A 25,778-nucleotide genomic window follows, 5' to 3' on the forward strand; every position below is an offset into this window, starting at 1 on the left:
TGTTGCTGTTGAAGATAGGCAACATATTTTTAAAAAAAATACAATTGGGCAACATGATTTTTCTCTTGATAACATGTATATGTGGTGATACATCTAATATATATATAACGTTACATAACAGGGAATGATGTAGATCTGATTCAGTATCTTTCTCCCTTAAATAGATTGGTTTCTGACAGCAACCAGGTTTGAGGGGAGGGGCTGGAGCAGACTGGCAGGAGCTGTGGCCCTGAGTGACAGCCCCAGCTTTCAGCCAGAAGTAGGTTCTTGAAGTACAATTGAAATCAGGGTGTCCCCTCTCCCAAGGAGAGAGTAATCGAGCTGTCCCTGGGGCAGGGAGTGGTCACTGGGTGACAGCCTTCCCTGGCCCCAGCCAGGTATCACCCCCAGCTGTGGCTTCAGGGCAAGGGGCTGCTATGTTGGTACTGGAGGAGGCTTCTCTGGGAGGCTAGCCAGGCAGGTTGGCTGTGTGGCAGCATGTGCCATGCAGGGAGGGGCTGAGGCCTGGCACTTACGATGTGCTCGTGCGGGCTGAGCATGTGCACTGCATGTACTAGGCAGGCAGTCTGTGCGAAACTGGGGTCCACCTGGCTTTGGGAGGTTTGGGGTGGTCCTCCCGGTCACCCTAAGTCCAGGACATTGTTCCCAGCTCTGTGAGGGCCCATACCTCCCAGAGCTGGGATCCTGGGGTCCTTCGCTCTCTGCTTTCTCCCTGCTTCCCGCCCCCACCCCAACCCTCTGAACTCCACGAAGGAAAAGTTCATCGCTCGCGAATCCGCCGCTTAATTAATGTCTGGAACTAGTGCCCCAATTTGCTCGATGATTATGCGGCTCACCTCGGTGACAAATTTGTGTTCTTGTTGTTCTTTGGAATCTTAAAATAGCAGGTGTGCCCATGGCTCCCGCTCAGATGGTTTCTTGTCTGGCTTCCCAGGGTGCCTGAGTCCTTTGCCCACTCCTTACCTGCTGGGTGTCCCGGGGAGGCCAAGGCCCCAAGAGGTTGGGGAACTCTCCTGCAGCCACACAGCGAGTCTGGAATCCAGGAGACCCTCCGGGGTGTGTGTGTATGTGTGTGTGTGTGTGTGTGTGTGTGTGTGTCTCACTGGCTGGTTGGCTGGGGCTCCCTGGGACTGGATGGGGGCAATGGGCAGAGTGAAGGGGTCATTCCTGGTTCCTCTTGCCCCGCCCTGCCCCTGCAGACCCGCAGCTCGCGCCACACTCAGGGAGCCCAGCCTGGGCTGGCAGACCAGGCGGCCAAGCTGTCGTACGCCTCCGCTGAGTCACTGGAGACCATGTCGGAGGCGGAGCTGCCCCTGGGCTTCAGTAGGATGAACCGCTTCCGACAGAGCCTGCCCCTCTCCCGCTCAACCAGCCAGACGAAGCTGCGCTCTCCAGGTACTGCCTGTCCATCTTCCCTCCAGGCTACTGGCTCCTCCCTCTTCTCTGCTCACCCTGGAACCCTGTCCAGCCCCTGTATCACTCCCTCTCTTCTCAACCATCTTTCTAGTAAGCCTCTGGCTCCCTTCCCCCATACCCATCTTCCCCCCCTCCCCCCAGCAATCTCCTCCCCACAAGGCCTCTCCCTCCTCTGTGGCTTCCTTTCCAACTTTCCTCCACTTCTCTCTTCCCTCACTTCTCTCTCCCTCAGCACCCCCTGCCCTGTCCTTCTCTCTCCAAGCCTCCTCTCTCCCTTAGGCTTCTCTCTCACCCCCTTCAGCAGCCCCCCTTTCCTTCATCCCCTCCCTTCTCACCTCTCTCCCCCAAAGCAACCACTCACTCTCAGTTTCTGCCCCACCTGCTCCTGCCCCCAATTCCATTTCCTCGTCCAGACTCCAACCTGCCTGGGGTCGAGGAGGTGCCTTAAGGGGCCGGCGGCATGAGGAGTGCCTGGGTGCACCTGCACTCCGGGGCGGCATCCGGTCTCAGACCCTGCCTCTGCGGGACCAGCGCGGCTCCCCAAGGCTCCCCGGGCCGCCGGCGTGGTGGTGATAGCGGCCCTGACAGCGAGGGCGGCGTCTCCTTCGCAGGGGTGCTGTTCCTGCAGTTCGGGGAGGAGACTCGGCGCGTGCACATCACGCACGAGGTCAGCAGCCTGGACACGCTGCACGCACTCATCGCGCACATGTTCCCGCAGAAGCTCACCATGGGCATGCTGAAGTCGCCCAACACAGCCATCCTCATCAAGGACGAGGCTCGCAACGTCTTCTACGAGTTGGAGGACGTCCGGTGGGCGTGGCCCCGGGGGGGATGGGGTGGGCCTCCCCATACTCCTCCTCTGAGGGGGGGGGGTTCGACGCCGCAGGTCATTCCCCAGCCCCCTCCTGACCCAACCTCAGCCCTAACCCCTCTCCTCCCGGAGCCCTACCGCCCCGCCCCCTTCTTCGGTCATCCCGGCCCCACCCCCTCCCTTTAAATCATCCACCCCTGCTGATTGGCCTTGGCTTGAGCTAACCTGAAAATGGCTCGTGAGGCCGAGGAGCTGTACGGGGTGGAAGCTGCCGAGTGTGTGTGTGTTGGTGGCAGGCAGTCCGAGGCACGAAATCCACTGAGCAGGGAGTTAGGAAGGGGCTGGGGCTCGCGGCCCTTCTTGGCCACCCCTCTTCCGTCTGCCTGGAGTAGCTTCCTCTCCTCATCACAGGGCTGGGGGATGGTGACCCTCTGCACCCCTCCCGCCCCCAGGGACATCCAGGACCGCAGTATTATCAAGATCTATAGGAAGGAGCCACTCTACGCCGCTTTCCCTGGCTCACACCTCACCAACGGGGACCTCCGGGTATGGCTGGGGAGGCCCCGGGCATTGGGGAGGCTGGGCAGATGGGGTCCAGGAGCACAGAGTCTAGCCACTTGTCACCAGGGACAGCTTTGGAGAAGGGAATGTGGAAGCTGAAGCAGAGGCTGGCCTCCATTAATTGTGGAGTCATGGAGGAGTCCTTCCCCTCATCTGCCACCTTCCCCTCTTGTCCGATCAGATTTCTCGAACCCGCCTCTAAATATTTTAGGAGACCTCTCTCAGGAACCACCCCTTACCTTTTCGCTTCCCATCCCCCACCATAGGGTGGGCTGGGGGTCGCTCCTCTGGTGCCTCTCCCTCCACCACTTCTTCCTCCGTGCTGGGAGCCCTGAAGGGAAAGGGGCCCAAGATGCAGCAGGAGGGTGGGAAGGCAGAGAACAGAAGGGACTTCCTAAGCGTCAGGGGGGAGCTGCTGGCTCCTCAAGTAAGAAGCAAGGGGTCCCCCTTTGTGACCAGCCCTGTGGGGTTCGGGGGCTGTCTTCTGCACAGAGAGAGATGGTGTATGCGTCGCGGGAGTCATCGCCCACGCGGCGCCTCAACAACCTGTCGCCGGCGCCTCACCTGGCCTCCGGTTCGCCGCCGCCGGGGCTACCGTCGGGGCTGCCGTCGGGCTCGCCGTCCCGCTCGCGCCTGTCGTACGCCGGGGGGCGCCCGCCCTCCTACGCCGGCAGCCCCGTGCACCACGCGGCCGAGAGGCTGGGAAGCGCCCCCGCTGCACCGGGCGTTAGCCCGAGCCCCAGCGCCATCCTGGAGCGGCGCGACGTGAAGCCGGATGAGGACCTGGCGGGCAAGGCGGGCGGCATGGTGCTGGTGAAGGGCGAGGGCCTCTACGCCGACCCCTACGGGCTGCTCCACGAGGGCCGCCTGAGCCTGGCCGCGGCCGCCGGCGACCCATTCGCCTACCCGGGCGCCGGTGGCCTGTACAAGCGCGGCTCGGTGCGCTCACTCAGCACTTACTCGGCCGCCGCGCTGCAGTCCGACCTGGAGGACTCGCTGTACAAGGCGGCGGCCGGAGGCGGCCCGCTCTACGGCGACGGCTACGGCTTCCGCCTGCCGCCCTCGTCGCCGCAGAAGCTGGCCGACGTGGCTGCGCCCCCCGGGGGCCCCCCGCCGCCGCACAGCCCCTACTCGGGGCCGCCCAGCCGCGGCTCGCCGGTGCGCCAGTCCTTCCGCAAGGACTCAGGCTCCTCGTCTGTCTTCGCCGAGAGCCCCGGAGGCAAGACCCGCAGCACCGGGGGCTCCTCGACGTCTGGAGTCCCCCCTCCCGAGCTCTTCCCCGGGCCTGGGGAGCGCCCGCTCGTTGGGTTCGGGCCGCCTGTGCCAGCCAAGGACACGGAGACCAGGTGAGGGACGCTGGCGAGGCCCGGGGCTGCGCGGGTGGGGTGGGGAGCGGGGACACGGCAGAGTCCGTGGCAGGTTGTGTCCTGGACTCTCAGACCCGGGAATCCTTGTAGACCCGGAGTAGCCTTGAGGGGTCGCCAGAGTATCTTGGCCGTGGCAGGGAAGGCACTGGAAAGACGTTTCATCTGCAAGGCCTGAGAGCTGGACGAGAGGGCCCCAGACAAGGACCCTGGAGACCTGGGTTTGCATCCGGTCCCTGAGCCTCAGTTTCCCCAACTAATACTGAGGCTGAAGTAGAACTCTTTATTTAGTGCCTTTCCTGCTCAGACACAGAATGTGCCGCCATGAGAGCTGTCCAGCACAGGGCCGGCTGAAGTCCACTGGGGAGGGGGTGCTGGTAAGAAGTGGGGATGGGGAGAGAGGCACATTTCTTTAAGTAGCCTCCGAGCTGGGGAACTCTTGCCCATCATTCAGCTCCCTGCTAAGGGTGCAAGGCTGGAGGAGGTAACCAGGGCACTGAGCTGCCCCCCCTCTGCCCTCAAGCAGCACTGCTAAGAGGTGAGAAGAAACGATTCATTCACACAGCTTTCTTGTGGCCTGTGTGCCAGGCACTGCACTGGCCACTGTTTATGCCAAGCTGAGCAAACACGGTTCCCGCCCTGCCTAGTGAGGGAGACACAGCAAAAAATACTTGTTCTTCCCTTGGGAGGGTGTACTCCTCAAGGCTGCTGGGGACTCTGGGATGGCTTCAGAGGAGAGGGTAGGGAGGAGGGCATGCTGGCAGGGGGAATACATGTGCAGAGACCCAGAGTGACCTGGGTGGGGCCCATTAGGGAGCCAGTGATGAGAGATGAGTCTGGAGAGGGAGGGGGTGACTGTCAGACAGGGAAGGGCCTTTCCAATGTTGGGGGTGGGCTGTGGACCCTTAGGCAGTGGGACCCTTTGAATTGTCTGTGCTGGTGGCTGGGGAGGGAATGGTATTTCCTCTAATTATCCATCTTAGGAATGGGGCACTGGGCAGGAGGGACCCCATGCCCAGAGATGGGGTTGCTCAAAGCCACCGTCTTCCCCAGGGAGCGCATGGAGGCCATGGAGAAGCAAATTGCTAGCCTCACTGGCCTGGTGCAGAGTGCCCTGCTGCGAGGCTCGGAGCCGGAGACCCCCAGGTGAGGTGTTTCTCCCAGCACCACTGCCCAGGCATGTGGGTGGGCAAGAGGGGGGGAAGGCGAGCAGCAGGAGCCCTGGGCTCAGCTCGGCCAAGGTCTCATCATTTTGCCCTGGGTGAATCGCCTCCCTTCTCTGGGACTCCGTCCTAAGATCAGGGGACTGGAGGAGTTTATGTTAAGGTCTCACCCAGCTTTGACAGTCTGGGGCCTGGACCCCCTGATGGCCATCTTTTCCCTGTGCCACAGTGAGAAGATTGAAGGCTCCAATGGAGCAGCCACCCCCTCAGCACGTGAGTGACCCTTCTTCCCTCCCCCACAGGTTCTTGCCCTCTCTGAGCCTCCGATTCCTAATCTGTAAAGTGGCTACATCACCAGCCTTCAGTGGATAAATGAGTAGTCACCTTAGACCAAGATGCCTTCGCTCCGGCGCTTTGCTCCTCGCAGAGGGCTGACCACTAGTTGGGGCAGGGAGCCAGAGCCACGTCTCTCTGTGGCTGCTGTGTGGGGTCAGGAGTGGGGAGGACTATACCCCAGGCTCACGATTTATTCCCTTTCTCCCGTCCTCGTGGTCCCTGTCTGCAGCCTGCGGGTCAGGCAGCCGGAGCAGCGGGGCCACCCCAGTGTCCGGCCCTCCCCCGCCCTCGGCCAGCAGCACGCCTGCGGGGCAGCCCACTGCCATCAACCGTTTGCAGATGCAGCTACACCTGCGTGGCCTGCAGAACAGCACCAATGACCTGCGCAGCCAGCTTCAGCAATTGCGGAAGCTCCAGGTACCACCCTCTCCGGGGCCTCGCCCTGTATCCCGCTTCCTCAAACTCCGCCCCCTCAAACCCCGCCCCGCCAGAACCCGCCCACGAAACTCCTTCCTGCGAGTCTGCCCCATCCCGAGGCCCTCCGCCTCTCACTGGGGTGCTCTCCGAAACCCTCCTCGAACTCTCGCCACCTCGCTGAGTCTCTACTCCCTCACCAAGTCCCCATCCCTCGCCCGGGTCCCCCTCACTGAGCCCTCTTGCCCCTTTCCTTAATCCTCACCGCTCTCCTGAAGCCCCAATGCACCTCACTGAGCCCCTTCTCCGGTCAGTATCCCTCAGGGCAGTCCCTGTCCCTTCCTGCCCCGCATTCTCTACCCCCTCCCCTCCCTTGGGCGGAAGCCCTTCCCCCAGATCCCCTCAGCTCTCCCTTCCTCAGCCCACACAGTCTTCCCGGGCCCGCCCCGCCTGGCAGATGGTCCCACCAGTCAGGAGCCTGGCATCGCTGTGCCCGCTCCTCGAGAGTATCCCAAGGCCCGTCAGGTGAGAATAATGAGTAGAGACAGGCTGGAGAGGGGGCAGAGAGTTGCCATCTGGGCAATGGGTAAGATCTCGCCCACCCCCACCTTTGCCCCAACTCGGCCTTAGAACTCGGTTTTCCCGGCGCAGCCACGGAAGCTCTATCAAACCCCAGTGCTTGAGTCCTTCATCGAAGCCATAGCCATGCAGCGGCAAGGTGGGCAGGGCCCTACGTAGGGCCACCCCTTGCCCCCCAAATATCCGCTATCCCGTTCTCCTGCCTCAATATTTACCCAGAACGAAACATTTTCCTCCGCCCCCCACCATCTTACTCCCTCGCTGCAGCTAACCGCCACAGCCATGCAGCTGCACCTTCTGCAGGGCCCAACGTGGCACTCCTTCCTCCCTCCACTATCCCAGGCCGTTCTCCTCCTGCCTCTATTCTTCCCCAGAACTAAGCCCTAGGCCTGTGCCCCCCGCCATCCCACCCTTTCACTGCTGCTCACGGCCACAGCCGAGCATTGGTATCTTCCGTGGAGCTTGCCCCGCGTCGGGCTCTCCTCTGCCTGCCTCCTCCTAGCCCTCTCCCGGCTGCGCGCCTCCGTTCCCTCCCACCCGCGTCCATCGGTCCGTCTGCGTCCCGCAGCTACAGAACCTGGAGTCTTTGCGCGCGCTGCTGAAGGGCACGGAGGCGGAGCTGAGCATGCGCGTGTCGGAGGCGGCGCGGCGGCAGGAGGACCCGCTGCAGCGGCAGCGCACCCTAGTGGAAGAGGAGCGGCTGCGCTACCTCAACGACGAGGAGCTCATTACCCAGCAGCTCAAGTGAGGCTGGGCCCAGCTTTGGAGGGAGGGCTGGGGTTGCGGCCTGGGTGGCCGGCAACCTGGTTTCACGGGGAAGCGAAGCTCCCTTCCTTCTGAATCACAGGCGACGTTCTGAAGCCTGATTTCCTTCTCCTCTCCTCTGTGGCCTGATTTCTCTGTGACCCACAAACCTTTGACCATCTGGCACAATTCCTGTTTTCTTTTTTTCTGGCTTGACGCCTGCTTTTGCTATAGTCTTGCTGCCTAACGGTCCACAGTCTGGCTTCCCCGTGGCCTGCAGCCTTACTCTCATGCGTCCAGCTGCCCGATGTCACTCTGCCCTCTGCCTGCTTTCGTTCTGGCCTGTGACCCGTGCAAACTGACCCTCGAGTATTCAGGTGGAGCTTTCAGGTGTGGCCAGCTTGGTCAGCTTGGTGCTGACCAGTCACAATTGCCACCACTCCAGTTCTCTGATCTCTGAGACCAGGTATAGCCAAGGAGAACCCTCCTCCCGTCCTAGTGCAGCTGAAACAGGGCTCCAGGAATAGAGAGCCCCAAATGCTTAGACATGGAAGGGTTAACAGAAGACAGTCCTCTGCTCCAAATTTAACAAATGGCTGTCTGGCCAAGATTCGATTGTCTGGCACCATTGAAGGGAGAAGCTGCCTGCCGCTGTCCATCCACTGAGTGAGCGGCCCCAGCCCACTGCAGCCTTCCCTGGTCAGTCCCTGGGGTCTGAGACAGAGGCCCTGCTCCTCCATCTGGTCTCCCTCTAGGTGGTTCAGGGCACAAGGGGCCTGAGGTCCAGCTCCAACACTGAGAAGCTGTTTGATCACGATAGTTTTTGCCCTTCTCTGCACTTCAGCTTCTTCACCTGTGCCCCGTATTAAGATTTTCACAATTCTTCCCAGAGAGGACTTGGATTCTACTGGTCAGCGACCTGGAGCCAGGGAGGCTGCTCAGAGGAGCCCAGCTTTCCCACCAAGCTCATAATTGGCTGTATCGCTTGCAAGGGGCTACTTGAAAAGGGTCCCTGCTCCTCAGTCTTGGGCGCACAGCCTATAAGTACATGTGCTTTTCAGTGATGCACAGGGCAAAGATTCTCATGACCCCTTGTGGCTGAGATGAAATAAGGGGCCATCCCACTTGGAAATAAGCTGGTGGCAGCCACTGCATCACCCCTAGTGTGACAGCTGAGTGTCAACTCTTGTCAGATCTCCAAGTAGACTGATGGCTGCCAACCCCCTTACCAAGGGAATTCCATTTACTCAACTTTCCTGTCCCCTTTTTGCCCCTTTTTATTCAGCACAGAGGAGCGGGGTTGGAATTTTCAAAAGGAACTTTACTGAGACATTAAAGGAAAATAAAAGGAAATATAAAAGTACAGAGGCAGAAGGGATGAAAGGATGTATTTATGCTCCTGTCATATGAGTGTCTGGTCCTCAGCTTCCTGGGGACCTCAGTTCTCCAGGAGTACACAGACTCCCTACCCGCTGCCCTGTTATCAAACCCATTGCTCAGACTGCTCACTTGAGAGAGCTTGGGGGCTGATATATGCTTCCGGCAGGATTCTCCATCTACTTCGAAAGGAGTTCCTGCCCTTTTTTGGGTGGGGCTTGGGCTGCGCACCAGCACTGCAGTGGCTTCGGCTTGGCCAGGGGGACGTCCCTGCCCAGCTCCCGTAGCCTCCTGGCATTAAGTCAGCCAGCAGGCCCATCCTTACCCCTGCTGTGGCTGCAGCCCCTGGACGCTTGCTCTTGCTTGGCTTCACTCTGCCCCTTCCTTTTGCCCCCTGGCATCTTGCTGGGAGTAAAGGCTGATTCGGTGCTTCACTCAGCTTGGCTCACTCACTTGACCTTCTAGCCAAGCACTTGAGCGCTGTCTAGACGTTGCCCTTAGGGAAAGCCTCTGCTGACTGAGACCTTTTGGCCTCTGGAGCATAATGTGACCCAACCCAGGACCAGCTTTGTAAGCATGTGACCTGTGTAATCGCACAGGGCCCCATGCTTGTGAAGGCCCATGCTTGGTTTAATGCTCTGCTGTCACTATCTTGAAATTCTTAATTTTTAAACTAGGGGCAAAATCTTCATTTTGCTTTGGGACCCCCAAATTATATAGCTGGCTCTGTCCTGACCCTTACCTCTCAACTCCTCTAGAACTAAACCTGGGTCTGGAAACCCCACTACTTTCTGATCCCAGTGCCTAGACTTGGGCTGGTCTGGACTCACTTGCAGAGCCTGCCCAGGTTATGGGCCCCCAAACTTTGGCAGATGGTAATGATCAGAAAATCGAGGTGCTAATTGAGCCTGAGGCGGGCCTTGTCCCTTCTGCCTGAGAGTTGCAGTGTTATTTCCTCCTGAAGGCTTACCTGAGTGCCCTTCCTCTGCAGAGTGATGTTTGAGAGTGACCATTTTACAAAACTGGCCCACCCTGAGCCAGTCAGGTTATCACACACATCAAAAGAGAGTTGTTCTTTCGCGTGTGGCGGAGGGAAGGCTGGGTGGGACAGCGGGTGGGTGTGGGGTGATGTTAGTCCAGTGTGGGAGGGAGATGCAGCAGAACCCAATGGCTGAAGTCAGACAGGAGTAGATCCTGCTTTGCCACAAAATAGTTGTGTGACCTTGGACAGGTTAGTTAATCTCTCTGAGCCTCTTTTTTTTTTTTTAATGCCAAAGCCCATTGTTAGGGTAGCTTAGTTAGGGTAGCTAATTAATTAGTTAGGTTAGCTGCTATAACAAATTGTATAATGGTTCAAAAGTAATCAATATACCTTTCTTTCTCGTGAAACAGTATTGGTGGGTTAGCAGAATGGATTTCCTCCACGCAGTCATTCAGGGACCCAGGCTAATGGAGGTTTTGCCATCTTCAATATGTGTCTTCCAAGATTATCCACAGGGTCATCGTCTTTCAACCAACAGGAAGGGGAAATGAGCACGGAGGAGCTTACATGGGAGGTTTTTAGGCGCCAGGTCTGGAAGCAGCGTGTAACCCTTCCACTCATATTCCATTCACTAGACCTCAGTCGAATGGCCACTTCTACCTGCAAGGGAGGCTGGGAAATGTAGTCTAGTGCCTAAGCTACTGTCTGTCTGTGTGTCAACTGGAGGTAATAATGGTTCCCACTCACAGGATTTGTTGTGAGGATTAAATAAGGTAAAGAAAGTGAAGAGATGAATGTGCACCTGGCAGGCCATAAGCACTTAGTACAAGATAGCTCTTTGGTAGTGCTGACTCATAGGATTTTGTCCTTGGCTCCAGTGTGATCTGTCTTTTCACCCGCTAGTTGGATGAAGATGTGTAAAGCATGCTGATAAGATTTGCTGATGACACAGAGCTCTGAGGGGGAGCAAATCTGTTGGATGGTAGAACTGAGATTCAAAAGTTGTTCCTACATGGATGGTTGAGCTGAAATCCAACAGATGGGATTTGACAGGAATGTATGTAGAGTCTCGCATGTGGGTCAGGGACATCAGTGACTCAAGTACAGAACTGAGATGACCTACCTGGGCAGAGTTCCTTCTTTCATTTATTCATTCCTTCCATAATTATTTACCAGGCATTTATCCTGCTCCGGGCACCATGCCAGGTGCTGGAAATCAGAGATGAATCAGAAAGACATGGTGTCTGCCTGCCTAGAGTTGCTTAGCCCAGGAAACAGGAGCTCCAGGGAGGAAGCAGACCCCCAACCCCAAGTGTAGGGAAGGGGGGAGAGGTTCCCATTGGAACCTGAGGATGAGTGGGAGTTAGTCACACATGTGCGTGCGTGCGTGTGTGGGGCGGTGCTAAACGGAGTGTTCTAGGCAGAGGAAATGGCATTATAGAGGCCCAGGGAGAGCAGCACATACGAGGACCTCAGCAATTCTGGATGGTTCTAAACAGAAGCAAGCCAGACGAGGAGGACAGTGGATGTAGCTGGAGGGAAAAGAAGAGCAGCTCCCAGGGGCTGACCCCTTGCATTAACTCATTTAATCCTCACAGTGGCCCCAGGAGGGAGGAACTCTTACCATCCCCATTTTTTTGGGTGAGGAAGTTGAGACCTGGAGATGGTCAGCAGCTGGGCCCGTGAGCCATGGCCGCTGAGCCTGCACGTCCGGAGCCTGTGCTCCGCAGTAGGAGAGGCCACAGCGGTGAGAGGCCTGCGTACTGCAAAAAAAAAAAAAAAAAAAAAAAAATTGTTGGGATCCATTTCGGGTTCAAAACAGGCAGTGGTGACTTGGTGGTCTGATTTACATTTTAGAAATATGGAGGGTTTTAAAATGACACAAGGGCTTCCCTGGTGGTGCAGTGGTTAAGAATCCGCCTGCCAATGCAGGGGACACAGGTTCCAGCCCCGGTCCGGGAAGATCCCACATGCTGCAGAGCAACTAAGCCCGTGCGCCACAACTACTGAACCTGCGCTCTAGAGCCCGTGAGCCACAACTACTGAGCCCGTGCACCACAACTACTGAAGCCTGTGCACCAAAGCCTGTGCTCCGCAACAAGAGAGGCCACCTCAGTGAGAAGCCCGTGCACCGCCACTAAGAGTAGCCCCCGCTCGCCGCAACTAGAGAAAGCCTGAGCGTACCAACGAAGACCCAATGCAGCCAAATATAAATAAATAAATTTTTTAAAAAAGAAAAAAAAACCCCACAAGCTCAGCATAAACCATCTGAAAATTGAAAGCAGCTTTATCATTGAGGAAAGAGGCTGAGTGTCTGGATCACTGGAGCAAAGGTAGATGGACGTGGCAGTGCCACCCTGAAAAAAAAAGAGACGCTTTAGGGGCCCATGCAAGTGCCTCCAGTTCTCTGAAAAGCTGCCAATTTCTCTGCTGTGTCCTTGGCATAATGAGGATCATAGGATGCAAGTTATCGGGAGGGAGATTTGGATTGATGTTAAGAAAGATCAGAACTTCAAAGAGGGGACCCAGGGCACCTGTTAGGGAGTGCTTCTAAGTCTCATCTCTGAAGTCTGGCTTTCTGATTTCACTTGGGCTTGTGGTCTGGTGAATGGCTTTTAATTTTGATCTGATTGGTGGCCTGATTTCTTTCCAGCTGCCCAATTTCAGGGGGCTGGGCTGGGGCCAGAGGGGCTGAAAGGGTCTTTCCGTGTGGCTGCAGTGACCTGGAGAAGTCGGTGGAGAAGATCCAGAGGGACGTGTCCCACAACCACCGACTGGTGCCTGGGCCCGAGCTGGAAGAGAAGGCGCTGGTGCTGAAGCAGCTCGGGGAGACGCTGACTGAACTCAAGGGTGAGCCTGGGGGCACCCCTACCCCCACCCCACTGCCTGTCCTCCCAGTCCTCGGAGCTGCTCCCTCCCCAGCTCACTCCTTCCCTTCCCCTCAGCTCACTTCCCAGGCCTGCAGAGCAAGATGCGGGTGGTGCTGCGTGTGGAGGTGGAGGCAGTGAAGTTCCTGAAGGAGGAGCCACAGCGCCTGGATGGGCTACTCAAGCGCTGCCGTGGGGTCACAGACACACTGGCCCAGATCCGAAGGTCATACTATCCCTGAGTTCTTATCTCTGACCTCCACTTTCCCAGTGAGGTCACGTGCTGAGCTAGATCGATAGGTCAACCTGACCCCTTATCCCAATTCCTACAGAGCTCACTGGTGTGCCCACTGGATCTGCACCTCAGCTCTGATCTGTGGCCCCATGCATGTTGTAGGCTTGGCCCTCCCATTTGCCGGATGCAGTCACTCCTCCCCCAGGCCCTTCCACTTGTCCTGCAAGATCCCAGAGCCCTCCTCAAACCCCACCTCCCCCAGGCCAGGCTTCCCTCCTATGGGGCCACCACCCTGCAGGCCTCACAGCTGCTCCCAACTCTCCCAACCCCAGGCAAGTGGACGAAGGTGCGTGGCCACCCCCCAGCAACCTCCTGAATCAGTCCCCCAAGAAGGTTACAGCCGAGACTGACTTCAACAAGAGCTTGGACTTTGAAATGCCACCCCCCAGCCCTCCACTGAAGCTCCACGAGATGAGCGGGCAAACCGAGGGGGCCCCTCCGACCCCAAAGGCGGGCAACCCCACCAAAGGCCTGGACACTCCTGGCAAGAGAAGCATGGACAAGGCTGTGTCTGTTGAGGTGCTGGGCCCGGCATGGGGGGGCCAGAACTAGGCTCACACGTTCTCACCACCGTCCTAGATTGGCAGGTGCCAACACGTGGGGACTTGTTCCTGGGGGACGAGGAAGTCTGAGAAGCATGCTGAGGGTGACATTAGTCCTGCTAGACAGAAAAGCATATTATAAACCTATGATAATCAAGGCAGCGTGGTGTTAGCATAAGAGTAGATTATGTGCTCAGTGAGACAGAATAGAATGTCTAAAAGCAGGTCTAAGTTTATCCCAAGAGTAGTTTGTAGTGAAGGTGGTATTCCAGGCTCACAGGGAAAGCATGTAATACTCAAGGAGAAGCCCGAGGCTTGGACCAAACGGGAGGCTTCCTTTCCATTCCTTGCATGTGTGGCCGAGGCCCCAAAGGTCCAGGAGCAGGGCAGCCACTTCAGTCCTGACTGTCGACCCCTCCTCTCAAGGCTGCCGAGCGGGACTGGGAGGAAAAGCGGGCAGCCCTGACCCAGTACAGCGCCAAGGACATCAACCGGCTTCTGGAGGAGACACAGGCAGAGCTGCTGAAGGCCATCCCTGACCTGGATTGTGGGAGCAAGGCCCACCCAGGCCCAGCCCCCACCCCTGACCACAAGCCCCCCAAGATGCCCCACGGTCAGAAGGCAACCCCCCGAACGGAGCCCAGTGGAAGGAGAGGCTCAGGTATGGGGGCAGGTAGGGGGCTGGCGAAGAGCCCAGAGGAGGGGAGCCCCAGCCTCAGGAGCTCTCAGGTTGATGGGGGAGGCGCTTGGGAGTGAGAATCTTTGTGGTCAGGCTGCCAGAGGAGGGAGGTGCTGGCCTGCCCCTCGTCCACAAAGGGAGACCCAGAAGGACGGGATAGCACTGGACTCCATCCAGGGATTTTTCCCACTGCTCTGACTTCTGCTGAGAGGACCATGCAGGGAGGATGAGCGAGTCCAGGCAGAGGGTCGTCCCCCTGCACCTTCTGACCCAGTGTGTGTGCCAGAAGCGAGGCTGTGGTGAGACGGGGTGCGGGTGCAGCGCTGAGCTATACGGACAGGGTTCCTGTGCTCCCTGAGCCTGTGAGAAACCCGAACCAGAAATGGCAATTGTCGTTCACGCGTTTATTCATTCCTGCCACATATATTTGTTAGGTACCCACTTATCTGCTAGGTGCTGGGGATAAGGAGATGAGGCTGCTTTCAAAGAGCTTAAAATTTCGTGGGAGAATAATACTAACATCTGTGTTTAGCAAGCACTTACTATGCGGCAAGAACTGCTCCAAATGCTGTTCTACGTATCAATCCTTATAATTTTGCAACAATCCCAGGAGGCAGATACAGTAATTATTTCCATTTTACAGATGAGGACACTAAGGCTCAGTGTGGTTAAGTAATCTGTCCCAGGCCATACCTTGTGTGTAAACCGGAAATAGGATTCAGGTGCTAAATGCTGTCCTAGAGGAGGCCCTGGAAGGGCAGGAAGGGCTTCCCATGGAAGGGGACTTTCCATTGGAGCCTTGCATTCCCCTGGCCAGTGAGAGAGGGCATTCCAGGGAGAAACAGCACGTACAAATGCCTGGAGGTCTGTGTTTGGTGTTGCCCAGCTGGGTCCAGACCAGGGATTAGTAAGCAGAGCTGAAGCTGAAAGGTTGGCAGGCTCAGAGGGTGCTGGGCCAAGAAACTTGAACGTGGTTTGGGGTCATGGGGAATCGCTGGGGGATCAAAGGCAGAGGAATGTCAGGCTTGAGGGACTTTTCTGCAGGTTGCCCAGGAAGCAGCCCCCACCCCGGGAAGAATTGGGGGAGAGGAGAGCCTGGTGGGTGGGGTCAGACTCTCAGAATAGTACTCTCTCTTGATGGAGAAAGGATGAAGATCTGTGCAGGGCAGGGCTGAGGGGTGGGCAGGAAAGGGATGGATTAGAGTAGTGATTCTCATACTTGAACGTGCACGTGAAATCACCCGGGGATCTGCTAGAACGTGGATTCTGATTCAGCAGCTCTGGGTGGGGCCTGTGCTTCTGCATTTCTAAGAAGCTCCCAGGTGCTGCCAATGCTGTTGTTCCACGGGCCACACTTTGAGTAGCAAGGGATGAGAGTGCTGTAAGGGGAGGAGCAGAAGGGCTTGGGGTTGGATTGCATGGGGAGGTAGGAGAGAAGGAGGAGGGGGCCTGTGTCCTTTCCCCTGCACGTTCCTCTCCCTTCCTCGCTGGAGGAGGAAGCCAGGTTTATCCTAACCCTGGAGTCAGATGTGGCGCACAGACTCCAGGGTTACGAGTCCCCTGACCCCCAGTCCCTTGGCCTCCCGCAGATGAGCTGACAGTGCCCCGATACCGCACGGAGAAGCCCTCCAAGTCGCCCCCGCCGCCCCCTCCCCGCCGGAGCTTCCCCTCCTCCCATGGCCTGACCACCACGCGCACTGGAGAGGTCGTGGTCACCAGCAAGAAGGACTCGGCCTTCATCAAGGTACCACCACCGCTTGGGTAGGGGTCAGGGGGTCGAGTTGGGGGGATGCCTGAGATGACCTCTGGAGACTCTCTGGGGTGGTCCCCTCTCTCAGAGGAAGTGGAAGGAAAGAAAGGAGGCTGGCCAGTGGTGACTCTGCTTCTGGCTTGGGCTTCCTCCATGGCAAGGGGCCATCCTGGTAGTTGAGGAGCTGGGGCAGGTGGGAGATGGTCTGGAAGTGCTAGGGCCTAGGAGGCGAGCTGGAGGTGCCCAGAGCCTGGTCTTCATGGGGACCGGGCCCTTGCAGAAGGCCGAGTCTGAGGAGCTGGAGGTGCAGAAGCCCCAAGTGAAGCTGCGCCGAGCCGTGTCCGAGGTGGCCCGTCCGTCCTCCACACCCCCCATCATGGCCTCTGCCATCAAGGATGAGGACGATGAGGACCGCATCATCGCAGAGCTGGAGGTGGGTCAGGGGCGCACCTGGCCCCCCTGAGTCATCAGCCAGGCCCGCCCCCTTTGCCTGTCAAACTGACCCCAGGGTGAGGTGCCCGGACTAGGACAGGGGACTGGATTCTTGGGTCCCCACTGAGGCTGCTTCAGGATCCTCTCCTTGCCTCAGTTTCTTCTCCACTGTAAAATGGGGGAGGGGGTCTAAAGTCCCTCCCCGCATGTTTGAGTTTTTTACTGTAGTGTCTGAGACACCCCGCAGCTGCCCTGACACCTCCTGTGCTCTGAGACCCCCATCCCCTAGTGTTCTGAGAACAGAAGCTCTAACAGACTTGCCCATATACCTTGACCCCCTCCCAGTGCTGTAAGTCACCCAGACTCGAGTGTTCTCAGCACCCCTCCCCGAGAGGCTGAAGACCTGGACCACCAGGGCCTCTGGTGGCCAGTGGCCATGGTGAGGGGCCAAGGAGGGCCAGCCCAGGCCACCCCCTCCCCCTGAGTGCCTGGGTCAGAGCCCAGCACCCCCATCCTCCCTGTACCCCCTCCTCCAAACCTGCCCCCACCTTCTGCTCCCCAGGTGTTTGAGAGAAGCTCAGTGTCTCCCCTCCCCCCCACGCCCTGCCGCCAGCCGATCCCCACCTTGCTGTTCCCCCAGGACCCGGGGCCTCCTGGGGGCTCAGCCCCGGGCCCCACATGGAAGGTAACGGGCTGCCCCCACCTCTCACGGCGCTCTCTCTGCCTGTGCCTCCACGCTTCCTCTCCTCACTTCTCACACTAACCCGCTAGAACCTGCCAGTCACATCCCTGAGTCCCGCCACTGCCACGGCCTCACCCCCTCCCCTGCCCCAAGGACGGGTGCATCACCCTTCCTTCCCTCTCCAGACTCCAGCAGCCTGGTACCTGGTGGCCCCCTTGGGCCTGCCTTTCCTTACAGGCCTGATTCCGGGTCTGGCCTGTGGTGGGTGTTTTGTTCGTATCTGCAGCCAGAGTTTAGGTCTGGCCCGAAGCCCACGTTTTGTCTTTGGTCCAAGATTGGAGTTTGGGTCGTGCTTGTTACATGACTTTAGGCCCAACTCAAAGTCTGACACTGTCCTGAGCCCTCGCCTGGTCCCTGCCCCCATCTCCCCTATTCTGCTGCCTGTGCCAGGTGGGGGCTCTTTCTCCCACTAGAATCTATGCCTTGCTCTGGGCACCAGGATGCCCAGGAGGAAGGCTCATTTACAGCCTCTCTCCGCCCCATGGCCCCATCTGGGCAGAGAGCTTGGGATGGAGGAAACCCATGCCCTTCCTTGGCTGTCGGTGTTGGGCATTTCAACTTCAGTCCTTGCTGCTGTCCTGCTGCACTGATTTCCTCTTTATTTTTTCTTGGGAATTTGAGGGTGACCTGCTGTCTGCACCTCAGGGGGCTGTGCTTGGTTGGGGAGGGGGAATTGCGGGGCGGTGGTCTGGTCTCCCTCTGCCCAGTTAGGTTGTAGCAGGAGGGCGTCTGCTCTGCAGAGGGGAGCCTCCCGTGCACTCACGTGTTCACCTTCCTCATCTGGTTCTCTTGGCCCACAGTGGGTTCTGTGCTGGCCGCCACCTGATTTTTAGCCTGGCTTGAGACCTGGTGGTGCTTTGGCTCCCTGGCAGGGGGAGCAGACAGGCACCAAACAGGTAGACAGTGCTGTCTGCTGGGCAGAGGATGGGCACAGAGCAGTCCAAGGAGCCGTCTGGGGGTGAACGGTATGGCAGGGCTGCCCCAGGCTGGCTGTGCCCTCGGCACCTTGGCCCGCTGCACCCAGCCACTGCACCTTTCTGGCCCTGGAAGCCAGTCCTGGTGGGGTCCAGTGGGCAGAGCCCCTCCACTGGCCCTTTGGGCTGGCTGACCCTCTGTATCCTGAGGTGCCATCGGGCAGTGGAGCCGGGCGGGCATGGGTCGCCCTCTCTGCCTTCCCAGTCTGCACCTCCCACATCCAGGTAAGCAGGTGGCAGGGCTGGGTGGGTTGCCTGGGGCGGGGGGTCTGGGGATCCCTGCTGCCCCCCACGCATCTCCCCATGGCTCCTTTTAGTGGAAAGAGCACTGGACTTGGAGTCAGACTGCCTGGGTTCAAATCCTGGCTCTGCCACTAGCTAGCTGTGGGTAAGTGACCTTGGGTAAATTACATGACACCCCCCACCTCAGTTTCCTCATCCGTAAAGTGATGAGAGTCGTAGCCATTTCACGGGCAACAGAAAGGATTCAAGATGAAGGCGTTTACGGCAGTTCCTGGTATAAGACTCTGCTCAGAATTAGACCAGAATTCACTCAAGTGGGGTAGGGGTGACTGGGGGCCTCTCTCTGTGCCCCCACCAAAGCCAGAGCCCGGGACGCTCACACAGAGGCAGATGCTCTAGCTTTGCCCAAGCCTATGCAGCAGAGGGACTTAGCTGAGCCCCTCCCGTTGTGACTGTGAAGCCCTCAGAGAAAGCTCCGGAAGTAAGGGGTAGGGACCAGGAATCTCTGGCCTGAGATGAGGATGGCAGACCCACCCTCCGAGGCCAGAGGCCAACACCTGGTCTCCACCCACACGGGGCTGCGGGTCTCGGACATTCAGTTCGAGTCAACAAATAGCTGATACCTGTCGAGCGCTTACACCGTGCCAGGCAGTGTTCCAAGCCCGTGCACACTTGTGCTTACTTCATCCTCCACCAGCCTCACGTTACTGTTACTCCATCGCACAGATGGGTAAACTCCTGGCAGTAACCATGAGAGCTGCTCTCAGAGTTTAACATGGGTGATGAGATGTAAACGTGTGTCTGTGCTTCTAGGTAAACTGGCATCTTTGCCAGAAAGTGGGAGACCGTAGGGTGTGGTGGAAAAAGGCCTGAGTTCTAGTCCCAACTTTGCCTCTAACTTGCTGGGTAAACTCAGTCAGGACCCTCCCCTGCCTCGGTTTCCCTATCTGTGAAAGGAAGGGGCTGGGCTCACCCACATGCGACCCCCCATCCCAGCTCAGGGTGCTTTGGTTGCAGGGACCACACTCTCGCTCATCTTTCCTCTCTCCGCAGGCTGCCGCAGGCCGCAGGCCCTTCTGCGTCCCCCGGATCATCTTGACAGAGTGTGCCCCCAAACCTCCTTCTCCACCAGAGGCCAGGCTTGAGGAACCCAGCCTCAGGACAACCCCTACCCCACGACCCCGGACCCTGGCTGGCAGCGGGAGGGGCTGGGATAATCCACAGGCCCCGCCAGGGCTAATGGCTGAGGTTTCCCAGCCCGGGAACAGCTCGATGCTGGAGAAGGAAGGGGCGGCTCTGAAGAGACTGGGGACAGGGAGCCACAGCCCAGAAAAGGGAGGAGCTGGGGTCCCCTTGTCTCGGGGACCTGCCCCAGACAGGACCCAGGAGCCCTCCACTGCCGAGACCTACCCAGAGGAGACCCTCAAGGACTCTGGACACGACGCCCAACCCTGCAGCGGGGACCGCAGGGGTCAGCGTGCTGCTGGCCTGGGCTGCACGGGGCGCGGTGCCACCACCCGGCGGATGGACAGCCTGGAGGAGACGCTCCGGCAGCTGGAAGCCACCCTGAGCCAGATGGGCACGGCCCCTGCCGCGGGATCCCCTGGCAGCCCCCCACCCCCGCCCCCTGGTCCCCAGGTGGCTGCCTCCTGCCCCGTCCTCTCTTCTTACCTTCCTGCTCCCGTCTTCAGAGCTGGAGGGAGTGGGAGGCTGCAGGAGCACCACGCCAGCCCCCTCCTCCCACTGGCCTTCTCTCAGCCCCGCCCCCCTCCTGGGAGCCCGGTGCCAGGCTGGGTTTGCAGGCAGAGCCCCTGGCAGGCTGGGAAGCTGGCCTGCCCAGGGATCAGCCCAACCAGCCGTGGTGGGGACCGGGGCCTCTCCCTCTGCTCTGTATCTGTAAACCGACAAATAAAGTTCTTTCCCCCTTCTGCATCCCCACACTCCCCTCCTCCTCTCCTGTCTGACTCTCTCTGTCTCTGCTGTTTCTCTGCCTGCGCCGCCCTTCTGGGCAGGCCTGGTCCCTGGGGTGGTTCAAGGGGGCTGGACTTGTCCATCTCTAGGGAGACTTCGCCCCCATCCTCCCATTCAGAGGAAGATGTGGGCCTGGGGCTGCCAGTCCTACTTTGTCTGCCATTATAAAGACCCCTCCCCCCCAGATCTGAGGCACGTTCTCTCGGGCCAGGAGTGGTGGTGGTGGTGCCAGGGACCTTCACCTTAAAAATGGCTCCCCCAGAAGGGCACCAGCTGCCCGCAGGCTACTCAAGGAAGCCACCAGGGTTCTCACCCAGGAGCTGTTGGGAACCCGGCCGGGGGCCCCGTCCCCTCTCCTGCAGGGAGGCCTTAAACCTGGCCTGAGAGTGGGCCTGATGCCTGGGGTGGGGGGATGTGGAGCCAGGGAGAGCTCTCCAGGTCTCAGAGGGCCCACCGTGCCTGGGGTGCCTGTGTGACCTCACCTCCAATCCTGACCCTGTTCCTCTTCCTGCAGAGTGGCGGTGGCAGTGTGCCACCCATGAAGGTGGTGACTCTGGGGACCTCTCGGCTGAAGGCGGCCCAGGGCCAGGCAGGCAGCCCCGACAAAGGCAAGCATGGCAAGCAGAGGGCCGAGTACATGAGGATCCAGGCCCAGCAGCAGGTAAGCCTGGGCACCACGGGGGCGGGGCCTGGCCCCCATCCAGACGCCCTCCCCCTCCCCCTCCCCACTGGCAGTGCTGTGTGCTCTTGCTGTGTACTGGCCATCTCCTGCCAGTATTCCTGTGACCACCTTCCTGCCGGCTGCCCAGAGAGGTCCTCCCCGCCAGGACTGCCCCACCGGTCCCTTAAGCCATCTTCTCCTTCCTCTCTCCAGTCCCAGGGCTCAGGATCTGGTTCTCAGCCAGATGGCTCCTCTCTCAGAAGGCCCCTCACACAGGACCAGAGAGGGCTGTCTCCTCAGCCGCTCCTGGACAAGACTCTGCTAAGGCTGGTGGCCCCGGGGTGTGGAAGGGGCCTTTATGCCTGTCTTCCTGCCACTCCACTCCCCTCCTCTGCTTCCTTCCCTCTGCTCTCAAGTCCCACCTGCTCTTTGGGGTCCCCACTCTCATCTCAGCCTCCCTCTTAGCTCCTAGGCCACCTCCCAACTAAGGGAGAAACCAGTTTTGCATCTGTTTTTCAGTCTCGTGTTTGGGTTGCAGTGTGGTTAATGGGGAGGGGGAGGAAGGGGAGAAGTACTTCGGCCCCCCGTTGGGTGCCGTAATAGTGGTGGAGGCGCTGCACCCTCTTTCAGATTTAATTAGTGGGCCTGGGACAGTATATAGAGTTGACAGCCTCACCCATGGATGTCTCTGCCCTGTGGCTCGCCTGTGGCCCGGTCGGAAGATGCAAATGGTCCTCAGGCCTAGATGTTCAGAGAGACCTTTAGTGCACTCGTTTGGTTCAGTAAATATTTCCGAGCAGTTCCTGTATGCCAGGTCCATTCTGAGTGTTGGCTGGGAGTGGGGGTCATGAAATGTCCAGATGCTGTGACTTGAAGAAGGTTCTAGGCTCAGAGGCAGGAGGTGAGAGATGGGCAAGTCTAGCCACCTCCTTTACAGATGAGGGGACAGCTCAGAGAAGGAAAGGGACTTCCCACGGGCCCACAGCAAGGTGGCATCAAAGCCAGGACTGGGACCCAGGGATCCCAAAGCCCTTCCCACCACACGGCTCTGCCCAGCCCTGGGCACACAGGTCTGCCTGCTGGTCCTCTGGGGAGTCCAGTGGAGACGCCCCTCACTAGCTCCCTGCTGGCCAACCGTCTTCCTCATGGGTCCCCAGACACATCCTGACAATCCCACCCCCAGCTCTTTTTCCTGCCACTACCAAGGATGAGTTGCCCTCATCCTGTCCAGGCTGGTCTCTCTTCGGTGTCTAGAATGGCTGCCGACATTCCCGGGGTATTCACTTGTGCCAGACACACACATTAATTCGTTGCACACTCACTACTCTGAGGATGGGCCTTATTATCCCCATTTGACAGATGGGGAAACTGAGGCTTTACCCAAGGTCACAGGGCTGGCAAGTGCTGGAGCAGGGCTCAAATCCAGACTGACACCCAGGCCCCCATCCCCGCACAGAGTTGCTTCAGCCTCTTCAGCGGGCGCCTCCCTCCTCTGGAATTATGCTCCCCACCTCTCACCCTGACTCCCAACTCCCCCGGCACCCAGCTCCTCTGCCTATTGCCCCCTGTCCTGCCCCTCCAGTCACCTCCATCGCCTCCACGCCCTCTCCTCCATTCATCCCTCAACCCACCCCCTCCTCCTGCTCCCTTCCAGCCTCACCCCTGGGCTTGGCGAGGTCTCCAGTGGCCTCCAAGTGGCCTCTTTGCACCGTGCTCTACGCACCTCTCTGCAGCGTTGGGCATATACGCTGCCCCCCCTACGTGCACTGGGGGGCCGTGGGACCCTCCGCTCCTTGGCATCCTCTCCTCCCTTGTCAGCCCTCACTGACCCTCCTGGGCACCTCCCCTCTGCCCACCTCTTTACTCCCCTGCGTCCGTCTTCTTCCACAGCCTCTTTGCTGCTCCCATCACGTGCTCCTCTCCTTGGGCACCAGGTGCCATCTGTCCCTGCCCAGGTCTCTGTTCTGAGCTCAAGCCTGCCCCTGTTGCTCGCCGCTCGCCACTTGGGAAAGTCACCAGCCCCGGGCATCCACCTACGCTAAGGGGTCCCCTGAGCTCCCCGCCTCCCTCACCTTCCCCAGCTACATGGTGCTTCTCTCTTCCCACATGACTGGTGTGGCTGTATCTCACTTTCACTTTTCTAGAAACCTTTCTTTAAAAAAGCATCTTCTCTCTAATGAAGCATTACACGTTCTTTGCAGAAATGTTTTAAAGTAAAGAAATGTTATAAAGCAGCAGGGGAAAAAATCATCCGTGCCTCGGTATCCTGGTGCGCGCCCTTCTAAGGTTTCCCTGCAACTTCTGTGACCCCTAACCTATCTTCCCAGACCTGCGGGGTGCGGAGGGTTGTTTGTAAAATGCGGATTTGATTTTATCACTCCCCTAGCATACCACCTGTGCCCTCCAGCCCCGGCTGGGTAAGAAAATCAAAACTCCCTCACTGGCAGCCCTGGCTCTTCATGACCAACCTCGGCTCCCTCAGCCCAGTTCTCCCTGCCCGCCCCCCCCCCACCCCAGCCCGTCCATTTGCTCCAGTCACCCATATCACCTGGCCCTCCATCCTGAGGCCAGGGCACCGTTCCATCCCAGCTCAGTCTGTGACCCTGGTCAAAGTCCTCTGCCTTCTGCAGGCTCTTTCCTCATCTGTACAATGAGGACAAGAACCCAGAGGCCGGCTTCTGAGTTCATGTGATATAATACCGTGCGTGGGAAAGAACTTCGAAAGCCACAGAGCGCTCTCCAAAGGGAAGGAGTCACCACCATGCTTAGCTGCATTGTACCTTTGTCAGGGCCCAGGGCTGGACAGAGGCCTCTCTTTCATCTCGAGGTTCTGACACTAGGAGCTCGAAGCTGCCTTGACACTGATGAGGGGGAGGGGAATAGAAGTGCCAGGACCAGACAGAGAAATCGGGGTGGAGGAGTGGAGAAAGTTCCGAGAGGGGGTGCAACTGTACCTGATACCACAGAGAAATCAGAGGAAACGATTGAGGAAAAGCTCTTGGATGTGCTCAAGATTCAGGGGTGGGATGAGAGCCAGATTCCCAGGGGACAAGGATCAAGGGCTTGGTGCGGGCATGAAACTGTGGACACCCCCTCTTCTACTAGGGCTAAGCAACTGCTGGACACCTAGTGTATCTCCTCCATTGGTTCCGGTGAAGAGACTGTAATGAAGGGACCAGCCAGAGATGCTGAGGCACCCAGGGACCAGTGAGAGCAGGAAGCTGGACCTCCCTGGGGAGAGGGGTCTGGGGACCTAGGGTTTAGGGAGTCCTGTGAGAGCTGGACAGTAGGTGCTGTAGTTATGGAGGGCACAGCGTGCCAGCGACATGGCACCAAGTGGGGGGGGAGTAAGGAAGAAACTTTACCCCCTCTCTCTTTCCGCCCTGTCATCATCCCCAATGGGCAAACCCAGCCAAGCCAGCCAGCCAGCCAAGGCATGGCGGGGTCAGCCAACGAGGGTGCAGAGCAGGGCAGAAATCAGATCTGGGGATGGAGAGGAAAATAGCACCCCTCTTCCGTACCAATTTTAAGCATCTTATTTAATCCTCGTGACAACTTTATATCTTTAAAAATCTGTGCATTAATCCCTTTGTCACTGCTACATCCCTACAGCACCTAGAACAGTACTTGGCACGCATAGGCACTCAATAAATATTTGTTGGTTAGGTGAATGAATGGATTAATTTGCCACTGATCAGGCCCAATCCCGATGGAACTAGACAATGCAGACTTGAAATGTTAATATACTAATGATATAATAATAATAATAACAGCTACCATTTATTGCCTGCATCCCAGGCACTGGGCCTCGTGCACCGTCTCATGTGATTCTGGTGCTGTAGGTGCTGTTATCCCTGCTTTGCGAGTAACAACATAAAGACCCAGAGAGATACCTGCCTAAGGTCACATGGTTGGGAAGTGGCAGAGCTGGGACTTAAACCCAGGTCTGCCAGTTACAAATTCTGCTCGTCCTAACGCTGGATTCTACTGCTTTGCTGGGAAGCATAACTTCGTGGGTGCCGCCTAGCCTTGGGGAGACGGCACTCGTGACGGGAACACTGTCGACAAGAACATTAGGGGAACAATGGTGGGCCTCACATGTAGCAGTCTAAGTGGTTTTAGCTGTACATAACAGAAACTCCAAAATGGCTTAAATGACAAGGAGAGGTATTAGCTAACGAAACAAGAAGCAGGGAGGTTCCAGGGTTGGGGAATTCAGCAGCTCAAGGACATGAAGACCTGGGCTCCTTCCATATTACTGTTCGGGTGGCCCGTCATCCCCCCGCACCCGAACACATCTGCCTTCATTCCAGGGCTCCTAGGCACACAACACAGATCATTGTAGGAGCAGGAGAACCTTCCCCAGAGGCCCCCAGCTGACCTCCCCTCTCTCCTCATTGCCTATCTCTAGATCAGTCACTGGCTAGGAGAAGGGAACGGCTTGAATTGCCATAGGTTTAATCAGGACGCATTCCCCTTGGGCTGGGGGAAGCCCCACCTCTTCTGCCAGCCCAGTGCCTGATTCAGGCAAACAGCTAGGAAGAAGGGCGTGTAGGCAGGAGGAGGTGGCCCTGGGAGTGGCCCTGGAGGAGGCGCCAACAGGGTCGGCAGCATCAAGATGACCTACGCTTGTGTGGAAATCTATGCCTCGTAGCCTGGAGGGACAGGTCAGTAGGCTCGGGGCGCAGAGAGGGGGCTAGACTCTGGCCCACAGGAAGAGGAGGGGTGTGGGGTTCAGCCCGTTGGGTGTGGCGAACAGTTCCAGTCTCCCCCGGCTAACGCTGACCATCTATGAGGTTTCTGCCTGTCACAAAGGTGACAAAGCTCTGTTTCTCTGGACATAATTAAGAAGAACAGGGGGAGGGATTGCTGTGC

The 25,778-nt window shown here is 58.2% G+C and overlaps 1 protein-coding gene across 1 annotated transcript in view; it reads left to right on the plus strand.

Annotated features, from left to right (window-relative positions):
* Window positions 1-25,778, plus strand: part of SRCIN1 (SRC kinase signaling inhibitor 1) — a 40,007-nt gene that overhangs the window by 12,646 nt on the left and 1,583 nt on the right. The window contains exons 3-17 of the mRNA XM_065897358.1: window positions 1,200-1,395; window positions 2,028-2,226; window positions 2,680-2,773; window positions 3,281-4,134; window positions 5,206-5,298; window positions 5,545-5,588; window positions 5,881-6,068; window positions 7,213-7,388; window positions 12,467-12,597; window positions 12,693-12,840; window positions 13,182-13,428; window positions 13,878-14,112; window positions 15,720-15,874; window positions 16,161-16,313; window positions 20,757-20,903. Of these exons, the coding sequence (XP_065753430.1) occupies window positions 1,200-1,395; window positions 2,028-2,226; window positions 2,680-2,773; window positions 3,281-4,134; window positions 5,206-5,298; window positions 5,545-5,588; window positions 5,881-6,068; window positions 7,213-7,388; window positions 12,467-12,597; window positions 12,693-12,840; window positions 13,182-13,428; window positions 13,878-14,112; window positions 15,720-15,874; window positions 16,161-16,313; window positions 20,757-20,903 (3,060 nt within the window). The remainder of the gene's footprint in view (window positions 1-1,199; window positions 1,396-2,027; window positions 2,227-2,679; window positions 2,774-3,280; window positions 4,135-5,205; window positions 5,299-5,544; window positions 5,589-5,880; window positions 6,069-7,212; window positions 7,389-12,466; window positions 12,598-12,692; window positions 12,841-13,181; window positions 13,429-13,877; window positions 14,113-15,719; window positions 15,875-16,160; window positions 16,314-20,756; window positions 20,904-25,778) is intronic.

This window comes from Phocoena phocoena, chromosome 19 (assembly GCF_963924675.1).
Source record: "Phocoena phocoena chromosome 19, mPhoPho1.1, whole genome shotgun sequence".
Taxonomy (NCBI): Eukaryota; Metazoa; Chordata; class Mammalia; order Artiodactyla; family Phocoenidae; genus Phocoena; species Phocoena phocoena.